Source organism: Miscanthus floridulus, chromosome 8, assembly GCF_019320115.1.
Source record: "Miscanthus floridulus cultivar M001 chromosome 8, ASM1932011v1, whole genome shotgun sequence".
Taxonomy (NCBI): Eukaryota; Viridiplantae; Streptophyta; class Magnoliopsida; order Poales; family Poaceae; genus Miscanthus; species Miscanthus floridulus.
This window is the reverse complement of record NC_089587.1, coordinates 163,725,220-163,737,041: the sequence shown is the minus strand read 5'-3', so window position 1 is coordinate 163,737,041 and position 11,822 is coordinate 163,725,220. Positions and strand designations below refer to the sequence as shown.

At 46.0% G+C, this 11,822-nt stretch overlaps 1 protein-coding gene across 1 annotated transcript; it reads right to left on the bottom strand.

Moving 5' to 3' along the window:
• LOC136470108 (uncharacterized) lies at positions 1-723 on the bottom strand. Its single transcript, XM_066468066.1, has one exon. It carries the CDS (start codon positions 721-723, stop codon positions 1-3), a length of 723 nt encoding a protein of 240 aa, XP_066324163.1.
• Positions 724-11,822: the final 11,099 nt, after the last annotated feature.

Below are 11,822 nucleotides of genomic sequence, written 5' to 3'. Positions count from 1 at the left end.
TTAATCCTCCTTTATTCCAGCGCCACTGCCAATGGCTCCGGTCATGTCGGCGAAGATGGAGAGAGCTCCGACACAGAGGCCTCCCACAGCGGCCGCCGTGGGGATGTGACGTTTGAGCTGTGCACAGGTAGCACCATCACGCCTTACAGGCATGGCCAGGCGCTGGTCTGCGAGCTGCCTCGCGACGTCCCTCGCCGACGACCCCGAAGTGATCACCCAAAACTGAGAGAACAGCGCGCACGAGGCGAGTAGCAGTACGGTGTGGATGAGCGCGTGGAGCGGGTCGGCTGCCACACTGGACGGCGGGGTGGCGTAATAGGCGAGGCCGTCGATCAGGACGGCGGCGTAGCTGGCCTCCTTCCACACACCAAGCAGACGGCCGAGGACGCCACCGCCGAAGTGACTGTAGTGGAGCAGCTGCGACACCATGTAGAGGGCCGATACCATGGCGGAGTACAGGAAGATGGGCATGGTGGAGGTGTAGAGAAGCTTGATCGGGAAGCTGACCCGCCGCCCACGCCTCTCCCTCGACTGCAGGGGCAGCAGCATTCGGATGCCCTCGAGGTAGACCGCCGTGAGCAGGACGAGGCAGGTGGCCAGCAGGTTCGTCACGTTCGGGAGGTGGCGGCAGAGCATGGTGGCGACGAGCGCACGGGGGTTGCCGACCCCGACGACAGCCTGGTGGATGACAGCGAGGACAATGCCCTCAAACTCGGGGCCCATCCGGTGTTCACGGTCACGGGACTAAACGCCTGCCAGATCACATTCCCACAGGTGTTAGTGGCGGAGAGCAGGGAGATGGCGGAGCATGTAAAGTAATATGCTGCTCTCATGCGCGCCAGGGCAGGCGTCGAAAGGGCTCCCTACTATTGCACTGTAGCTGTGGCAGGGACATGCGTCGAAAGGCTCCCCTATCGCACTATAGCCACAGCAGGGGCAGGCACCAAAGTCAGCCATGCTGTCTCATCTAGTCACTGTAGCACCATGACAGCCTGACATGTCTGTGTACTAGAATTAGATGGGTAGAGTTATATTTATAGATTCCCACTACAACTCAGTAAAGTAAGCGAGTTCAGTTTTGCCATCTCTTCTGCAGAGCTCCAGCCAACGCTGGTGTTTGTGTTGTGTGTGTGCGCTCTGTTCTTCCTCCCTTCTTGTACATCTAGCCATAGTGTGTGGTCGACAACTCCGGTGATCAGTCGGCTCACCCATGTGGAAGATCCTGGGTCCAACAAGTGGTATCGAAGCCGTACAAGCGACATCGCCGAACTAACCGCTGGCAATGACGGGCGGTTTGGAGATGGGCGACAGCAGCGGTGCTGCTGTGGCTGCCCAGCCACAACAAGAGGTCGTCATGCGCACGGTGCAGGAGATCAGCGGCACTAGTTGACGGACGCTGACTCGCACCAACTATGGCGAGTGGGCGGTGACCATGAAGGTCAAGCTCAGAGCCCGACGACTCTAAAATATCATTGACAAGGGCATCGAGAACGAAGAAGACAACATGTCAATGTTACAGGCTATCTTCGTTGTTGTGCCAACGGAGTACAGGAAGCCATTGGGGGCGAAGAACTCTGCTAAGGAGGCGTGGGAGGCCATTGCAGCGATGCGCATCGGCTCCGACCGCGCAAAGAAGGTGATGGCCCAGCTGTTGAAGCAGGAGTACGCCAACCTCAAGTTCAAGGATGGTGAGTCAGTGGAGGACTTCTCCCTCCGCCTACAGCCACTAAAAGGTCCTAATGGCTAGAGGGGGGTGAATAGCCTAATAAAAATTTCTACAACACTTAACAAAATGGTTAGACAATTATGAGGCGAAGCAAGTGTTGCGCTAGCCTACTCAAAATGCAAGCCACCTACCACAATTCTAGTTTAGATAGTATCTATTCACACAATAGCTATAACACTACCCTATGTTAGTGTACTCTTAAAGGCTAACTAAAGAGCCACACCAACCAAGCTAGCAAGCTCTCACAACTAGCTACACTAAAGAGCTTGATAACTAGTTTGCGGTAATATAAAGAGAGTGGTCAAGAAGGTTATACCGCCGTGTAGACGAAGGAACCAATCAATCACAAGAATGAATAACAATGAAGACCAATCACCTCAGAATCAATGATGAACACAATGATTTTTTACTGAGGTTCACTTGCTTGCTAGCAAGCTAGTCCTCGTTGTGGCGATTCACTCACTTGGAGGTTCACGCGCTAATTGGCTTCACACGCCAAACCCTCAATAGGATGCCACACAACCAACACAAGATGAGGATCACACAAGCCATGAGCAATCCACTAGAGTACCTTTTGGCTCTCCACCGGGGAAAGGTCAAGAACCCCTCACAATCACCACGATCAGAGCCGAAGACAATCACCACCCTCCACTCAACGATCCTCGCTACTCCAAGCCATCTAGGTGGCGGCAACCACCAAGAGTAACAAGCGAATCCCACAGCGAAACACAAACACAAAGTGCCTCTAGATGCAAACACTCAAGCAATGCACTTGGATTCACTCTCAATCTCACAAAGATGATGAATCAATAATGAAGATGAGTGGGAGGGCTTTGGCTAAGCTCACAAGGTTGCTATGTCAATGCAAATGGCCAAGAGAGTGAGCTTGAGCTGGCCATAGGGCTTAAATAGAAGCCCCCACGAAATAGAGCCGTTGTACCCCTTCACTGGGCACAACTCGGGGTGACTGGACGCTCCGTTCAGATCGACCGGACGCTGGACCTCAGCGTTCGGTCACGTGATGCATGCCACGTGTCCCTCTCTTCAAATGCTGTGCGCTCGATCTCAATGGTCAGAAGACCACCGATGCAGCAGCTAATAGTGATCGGACGCTGAACCCCTAGCGTCCGATCGTTTCCAGTAAGCTTCCAAAAATGATTTTTCCTGACCGAACGACCGAACGCGGCCAGCGTCCGGTCATGCTTGACCAGACACAACTAGCGTCCGGTCACACGGTGTCTTCCTCTATGTTGCCACGTTAGCATGACCGAACACAACCTTCCAGCGCCCGGTCGCTGACCGACCTAGCGTCCGGTCATGAGACCGAAACGCATGCCCTCTGCTGTCACTGACCGGACGCGTCGGTCCAACCGAGACCAGCGTTCGGTCACTTACAGTGACCTCCGTCTTTTCTATCTAGGGCACCAGTGAAGTTCCTTACCCTTGCTCAAATGTGCCAACCACCAAGTGTTACATATTTTCATAAACATTTTCAAGGGTGTTAGCACTCCACTAGATCCTAAATGCATGTGCAATGAGTTAGAGCATCTAGTGGCACTTTGATAACCGCATTCCGATACAAGTTTCACCTCTCTTAATAGTACGGCTATCAAACCTAAATATGATCACACTCTCTAACTGTCTTGATCACCAAAACAAAATAGCTCCTACCATTTGTACCTTTGCCTTGAGCCTTTTGTTTTTCTCTTTCTTCTTTTCAAGTCCAAGCACTTGATCATCACCATGGCATTACTATCATCATGTCATGATCTTCATTTGCTTCACCACTTGGAATGTGCTACCTATTTCATGATCACTTGATAAACTAGGTTAGCACTTAGGTTTTCATCAATTCACTAAAACCAAACTAGAGCTTTCAATCTCCCCTTTTTGGTAATTGATGACAATACTTTCACAAAGATATGAATTGAAATTCTATTTAATCCATGTTGCTTGTCCAAGCATATTTACCATGTGTAAAAGATATGGACAAGTTTCATGAACCCCATATGATAGCAATTGCTCCCCCTATATGTGCTAAGAGTTTGGATTGTAGCTTGCACATATGCTTAGATAGGAAATATAGGAGACAATGTCTACCAAATGATGCTAAGGTATAAAAGATGGACCTTTGAAGCGTGATACCAATTGGAGTGCACCAATATACCATCCTTAGCATCATGGTTAGCTTCATACCACTTGGAAACAACACTTGGAAATGAAATCACTAGATAATCTATGCATGCTAGATTTTCATTTCATCATTCAAACCTACAACTAGCATACACCACACAAGCATGAATATTGAAATTTAAAACTTGTGCCATGCAAGCAAACATACGAAATGCACATTCAAATGCACCATACAAGTTTATGAGCTTGCTCCCCCTACTTGTGTGCTCAAAATTTTAATTGATCTCTTTCTTTTGTCATATCTCTCCCCCTATGTCAAATACTTTCCCTATCACTTATATCTTTGTTCCTCTCTTCCTTTGTCATCAATGACCACAAAGGTTCAAAATGTAGATAGGTTGAGATTATAAATGTCAATCAATGGGGTGAGGATCATTTTCCCAAGTTTGGTTCAAACTAGAATATTTGCCAAAGATATTTAACTCGGTTTGATCCAAGGACAAGCTTCTTCACACCTCCAAATAAGGGTTATCTTGTACCATGTTGAGTTAAACACTTAGAGCTCATTTACTAGATCAAACACTAGGTTTACAAGCCCACAAACATGTTGTAACACCCCGGGTGTTTAAATATTAAAAACATGACATGTCATCATATGCATTGCAAGACATTTGGTCAAATTACAAACTTTGATATGCATTCACTAAAACAAGTTTACATTTGTGTTATTAGTGTTGAATTGAATTGTTTGAATCAAGTAAGAATTTGGTTTGGATTTGAATTTTCCAGAAAACCCTGATTTTCAGTATTTAAACCCTACCCTGAAAATCCATTTCAAAATCTAAGCATATTTTGGGGTTGAGCCCAAAAGAAAAAGTGTAGAGCTTTACAAGTTATACAAAGTTTGTTTTTGGAGTTTTTCAAGTTGTTTAGAAAAATTTTGAGTAATTCAAAAAGGCGTAATTCGTTAAATTTCCCCTATTAAAATTCAAAAGTTCATTTCAAAATCTAGACTAAATTAGGAGTTGGTTATAAAAGCAAAGTTGTAGAACTTTTGATTTTGAACAACTTTTATTTTTGGAGATTTTTGAGTTGTTATGATAATTTGAGAGTAATTTGTGAATTTTGGCGAATGGCAAACTTGTAAATACTGTGAATAGTGTTCACCGCCGTAGCTACATGGCTAGCGACCTTCTTCGACGTTCTAGGCGCATCGTGGCCGTCCTTGGCGTCGCGCTGGCGCGGAAACGGCTCTGTCGTGGCTTCCTTGAGCTTCTGAGCCGCGCTATAAGTACCGAATCGCCATCGTCGTCGTTTTTCTTCTTCCTCTGTTTTCCCGGCGCCCTTGCCGCAGCTCCGTTGAGCCCTCGCTGTCGAACCAGCGCCTGTGTCATCATAGCAAAGTGCTCTATAGCTTCACCTCTTCCTTGTGCACCCATCCAACCGGTCATAGTCGTCTGACTTTGCCAAATTTCACCGCGCGTTGTCTTTCTTCCCTATGGTCGGCAGCATCTCCGTCGAGCGTGCCTCGCCATGGCCAGCGTGTTACGGTGATCCTCTGCTCCTGCTGAGTCTTGTTTTGGCTTCGCCACGATGCTGTGGTACTCCATGACCCATTGATTTCTCATTTTGACCACCACAGCTCCCGGAACATCGCCACCGACGACGATATGCTCTGCCGTGATTGCTCGGAACGTCGACCCACCTCTCCGTTGCTCCTCCGGCCTTCTGCTCTACTCAGTCGTGTTCGGGGTGAGGTGCTGAACCCTTCTGTGCTAAGTCTTTAACCTCTACCATGCTTGCATCACTGGCGTAGCGCTGCCGTGCCGTTGTGCCCGCCATGGCCGGCGTAGTGCTCGGTCCAGTCCGTAGCTAGTCTAGCTTGTGCCCTAGAATGATGCGCCTAGTCGAGGGGAGTGTTTTGGTGCTTTGGCCGTCGCCGTTGGTCTCGCCGTCGTCGAGATATCGCCGGTCAGCACCGTCGTTGCTGTGGTCAGCGCGTGAGGTTAGGGATGACAGGTGGGGTCGGGTCGTCAGTGACTCAACGTTCAAATGGAATTTTTCTATTTTCAGATTTGAATGAATAGTGATGTAATTTGTTATTTTTGTGTAGACTTATTTAGAGCTACAAAAATTTTGAAAATTTTTGTGTGACTTCTCTGTGATGTATAGTATTTAAGAAAAATATGAAATAATGTTTTTCAATACTTTTTAAATGTGATAAAAATTGCTCAATTTATTAATAAATGGATTTCCATGATTTTTCTAGGCTTATTTAATTGTCCAAAAATTATGAAATTTGTTTTGCCACTTACTTATCATGTAATGAACATTTACTAAAATTTTGAGCTCAATTAGAATAAATTGATTTATTTCATAATTTTGAATTAAATAATTAATTCATAAAAGCAAATAGTAACCTTTAATGATTTAGGTTTTGTTTGAAATTTTGGATTGAGTGATGACCTTGGGTCATTAGTTGGTAATGATCCTTGGCAATTGATGTAAGTAATACGAAAAATATTTGGTTAGTTTGACTTGCAACCGTACCGCGAAGGAAAGTTGTATTCAAATTCTTAATTTTTGCATCCATCATCGAGCATCATGTTTCGTATTCCGCATCATGTTAAACATGGCATTGTTACTACGTGTAGTGAACAAAGGTGAACACGTGGTAGTTAATCAAGTAGTTGAGGAAGTTAATCCGTCTATTGAGGTCGGATCGAATACTTGTGAAACATCGTAGGAACCAGACTTTTCCGTCAACGAAGGCAAGCCCTGGATGCATACAACCCTACCTTGTGTTTTACAAATTAATTTCGCTTTTGCTTTCTGTTACTACATTAAGTAATTAGGAGTTAAGTAAGAACCTAATTGGTGCATTACCACCCTTGTTATTCCATATTTATCATATTACCAGTTTTAAATTCGTATATGCCTAGTTTTGCTTAGCTAGGCGTAGAACGATGAAAGTCAGGTTCCCCGAGGACACCCGATAGACTTCTTAAGTTACCAGGAACATATGCCTAGTTGTCAAAGGTCGTTGGATAGTGACAAGTGCATGTGGGTCCTATAATTTAGGAGGTTCTGCCACACATGTCATATGCTACCACTAGATCAAAATAAGCATAGAAGCAATAGTGGTACCATACAATCATTAAATTCATTTGATTTTTATGAATGAGCCTATTAAATATGAAAGATGTCTAGATGCACTAAACAAGTCCTTAGCAAGGATATATGCCATACCAATCAACTTTTACCTTGGATTGCTCGAAGGACAGGCATGTCATATAAGTGGGGGTGTATCAAAACATATTTGAGAAATCCAATATGTTCATTTCATTTCTTAGCTTGCAAAACCTTTTCTCATCCAATGGCTTGGTGAATATATCGACAAGTTGATCTTCGGTGCCTACACTCTCAATGCAAATGTCCCCTTTTTGTCGGTGATCTCTTATGAAATGGTGGCGGACATCAATGTGCTTTATTCTTGCATGTTGAACCGGATTGTTTGTCAACTCGACTGCACTCTCATTGTCACATAGCAATGGCACTTTCTTGAACTTGATTCCAAAGTCACTCAAAGTGGCCTTCATCCAAAGTACTTGTGCACAACAACTACTGGCGGATATGTATTCGGCTTCGGCGGTTGATAATACAACACTATTTTACTTCTTTGATGACCATGAAACAAGTGATCTTCCCAACAATTGACATGTGCCCGAGGTGCTCTTCCTTTCAACCTTGTACCCCGCATAATCCAAGTCGAAGTAACCAACTAGCTCAAACTTTGCTCCTTTGGAATACCACAAACCAACATTTTATGTATGCTTCAAGTACCTCAATATTCTTTTTTAGCCTTCAAATGACTTTCTCTTGGTGAGGCTTGAAATCTTGCACACATGCATACACTAAACATGACATTCGGCCTTGATGCGGTCACATAGAGTAGGCTTCCAAACATAGACCGATATAATTTTTGATCCACCATATTTTCACTTGTATCACTATCCAAATTGCCATTTGTTCCCATTGGTGTGCTAATGGCTTTACTATCACTCATGCCAAACTTCTTGATCATGTCCTTGATATACTTGCCTTGACTCATAAATGTACCATTCTTCAATTGCTTGATTTGAAGACCAAGGAAGTAACTTAATTATCCAATCATGGACATCTCAAACTCATTAGCCATCATCTTTCCAAACTCATTATAAAAGTCTTAATTGGTTGATCCAAATATGATGTCATCAATATAGACTTGCAACACAAATAAATCTTTTTCAATCTTCTTGATGAAAAGAGTGGTGTCAACCTTGCCCATCATGAACCCTTTAGAGAGTAGGAAGTCCCTCAATCTCTCATACCATGCTCTAGGTGCTTGCTTCAAACCATACAATGCCTTTTTCAACTTGTACACATGGTTGGGCTTCTTGTCATCTTCAAAATCGGGAGGTTGCTCAACATATACTTCTTCATTGATGTAACCATTGAGAAATGCACTCTTAACATCCATTTGATAGAGCTTGATGTTGTGGGCACAAGCATAGGCTAGCAAGATTATAATAGCTTCCAATCTAGCAACCGGGGCATATGTTTCTTCAAAGTCAAGACCTTCAACTTGTGTATAGCCTTGTGCTACCAATCTTGCTTTATTTCTTACTACTATCCCATCTTGATCTTGCTTGTTTCTAAAGACCCATTTGGTTCTAATCGCATTGTGTCCCTTTGGTCTCTCAACTAATTCCCATACTTGATTTCTTGTGAAATTATTCAATTCTTCATGCATAGCATTCACCAAATCAACATCCTTCAATGCTTCATCTATCTTCTTTTGTTCAATGGATGACACAAATGAGAAATGCTCACAAAATAAAGCCAATCTTGATCTAGTTTGCACACCTCTTGAGATATCACCAATGATAGTGTCCAATGGATGATCCCTTGCAATATTAGTTGGTTGGAGGATTGGAACTTGATTGCTTACACTTGTTTGATCATTAGGTTGTGATGATGTACTAGCTGCTTGATCTTGTTCATTTTCATGAAAGCCACTTGTACTAGCTTGATTTGTATCATCTTGCACATTTGAGTTAGAGAGCACTTGCACTTGATCATCTTCATCATCATTCACTTACCTAGGCCTCAATTCACCAACATCCATGTTCTTCATGGCATTTGAAAGTTGAATGCCTCTAACATCTTCTAAGTTCTCATTCTCTTCTTGTGAACCATTGGTTTCATCAAATTCAACATCATGAACTTCCTCAAGAGTACCATTATCCAAATTCCAAACTCTATATGCTTTGTGTAACAACCCAAAAATCCATACACCAAAAATACCAACTACAAATTTTTTCTCAAAAACTCCCATGTGTTGATAAGTGTCATGTATAGAAACCCAACCAAAGAGATGCATTAGGTCTAACCCCAACCCAAGTCAACACATAAGCATGGCATGCCATATGTTAGATCATGTTTATTTAAATGCTGACAAAAGAAACATAGCATACATTGTTAACTAAAATGGTGATTTGGATTTTCATCTGTTTTATGTAATGCCTAAAAACTCCTTTAAAGAAACACACCATAAAGTAATTATTACTCAAACCAAAGAATAAATGTTTAAAAAGAAAACTATTTCCATTTGTGCATAACAAAACTACACCTATTTTTGTTATACAAAATAGCTAAATAAATTCCTAATATATATATATAAATGATATGGGCATCATATCTAAAAGGTACGCCAATTTGGAATTCAAATTTCAAACCAAATTTGAATTCAAAACAATGGAGAAGAAAAACAAAATAGAAAGAAAAAGAAAAGAAGAAGAAGCCTCACAGCCCAGCTTCACGCGCAGGTCGGCCCAACCCGTGTGACCAAACTACCGGCCCAGCTCTCCACTTCTTCCCCTCCGCTGGCCCACACGAGTGGCTGCAAGCAGGCCTAGCCTAACCATGCGTGGCCCACGCAGCCAGCCCGTACGCCGCTCACGCCCGCACGCCGCTCACACCTCGCCTGCAGCCGCTGCCACACGGGCCCCACACGTCAGCCACCCCTAGCCATAGTGTCGTCGTCCTCCCCCACGCTGATCACTCCTCCGACCAAGCCCTGACTAGCGTGGCAGGTGCAGGCCAGGGGGTCACGCAAATCTCCTGGCCTTGTCCCCTTAGCGCCGCGCCCACGCAACCACGTGCGGGCCGTTGGATGCAAAGCACGCGCGTCCGATCGCCCCTCGATCTCCATCCACTGTTCACCGAGCTCCATGGCCAAGCTTCGGCTATAAAAGCCTCAACCTCAGGTGCCCTAGAGCTCTCCCATTGCCCTACCGCCACTTTGTGGCCATCCACTATGCACCCGAGCCAAGAGAGAAGAGGGATAGAGGAAGAAGAAGGAGCGCCCGACGTCGCCGGTGTCGCCGGAGCAGAGGACATCGCCCCGATCAACCACGTCGACGTTGCTGCTCAGCACGGCACGGCCTCGTCTCGACACGGCCATGACCCTCCGCTGCATCGCCTAGCCTCGTCGAGCACTGCATGGTGAGCACTTTACTAAGACCCCTCCCCAGCCAATCGGCACAAGCTCACCACTGTTTGAGACCCTACCGATGCCTCTGTGCACGTGGCCAGCCACCACCGGAGGCCACCAGGGCAGCACTAGAGCACCACGATGCCCGCAATAGCCTCATGAAGCTCACATGCGCCCCAGAGTCGCCTCTCCGAGGCCATAGCCACCTCACCGACGCCACTGTTGTGCCTGTAAGACCACCGCCATGGCCGGCACACTACGGGACCCCGCACGCCACGTTAACCCCACCAACGAGGACGCCGGGGCTCGGTGGAGCTTTCACCCACATCAATCGTGCACCAGCGTCGCTGGCGAGGCTCACCGGGTGCTCGCCGCCGGCGTGTAAGCCGCTGTGGGAAAATAGAGGAAAGGAGGTGAGATGGGCAGCGTAGCCCTACGCTCGGTCCACCATGAACTAGGCGAAGGAGACAGTAGCGTGGACACAGTCCACCACAGACTGTGTCTGCGGTCCATGGACCATGAACGCCAATCTACCATGGACCACACAGTGCGGGCCGCACGGTAGACAAAGCCTAATGGAGGCCCATGGCAATGATGTGGCAGCACCACAGCATGCCACGTGTCCGGATCGGCCCGGCCCAGACTGACCCAACCCGAGCCCGCCAGAGCCCATTTGAGACCCAGTCCAAGTTGATCGCTGACCGGTCAACATTGACAGTTGACCTGGCCCCACATGTCAGTGTCATAAAGACTCGGGACCCACATGTCGGTAAGCGACGTCATGCTGACATCATGTCGATGTCACGCGGGTCCCACTTGTCAGTAACAGCACAGCCAAGGTGACGTCATGCTGACATCACAATGACGTCAGCTGCTGACGTCAGTAGCGCTGGCCCCACACGTCAGTGACCCTGATCCGTTGACTGTTGACTCACCCATTGACTTGATGTTGACTTTGACCAGACCCACATGTTAGTGACCCAAGAGCCCCTGGTCCCACCTGTCGGAGCTAATGACGATGATGACGTCATGATGATGTCATGATGACGTCAGCAGGACCTCACTTGTTAGCTTAGAGCCGAGCCAATGACATCATGCTGACATCACGCTGACGTTAGCATGCCACGTGGACCAACCACAGCGTGACACGTGTCAGCCCAGGATTAATTTGGCCTGTTCCATTTTCAGAGATGAATTAAACTTTAGAAATTCATAACTAATTCATACGACCTCAGAAAAATACGAAACCAGGACCAAAATTCATCTAAAATTGAGCTTTATGCAATGAACCCATGATTGAGTGTATTTGGCTCTTTTGAATTTTTATTTCTTCTTTGTGCTATCCTATAGACGTCGCTAACGCGACTATAATGCGATCGATGCAGACTCGGAGGAGAACTAAATGGACGAGGATCGTGAGTACCGTGA

What these genes read in the sequence shown, in the direction of transcription:
- LOC136470108 (XM_066468066.1), bottom strand. Translation starts at nt 723, where the DNA reads ATGGGCCCCGAGTTTGAGGGCATTGTCCTCGCTGTCATCCACCAGGCT.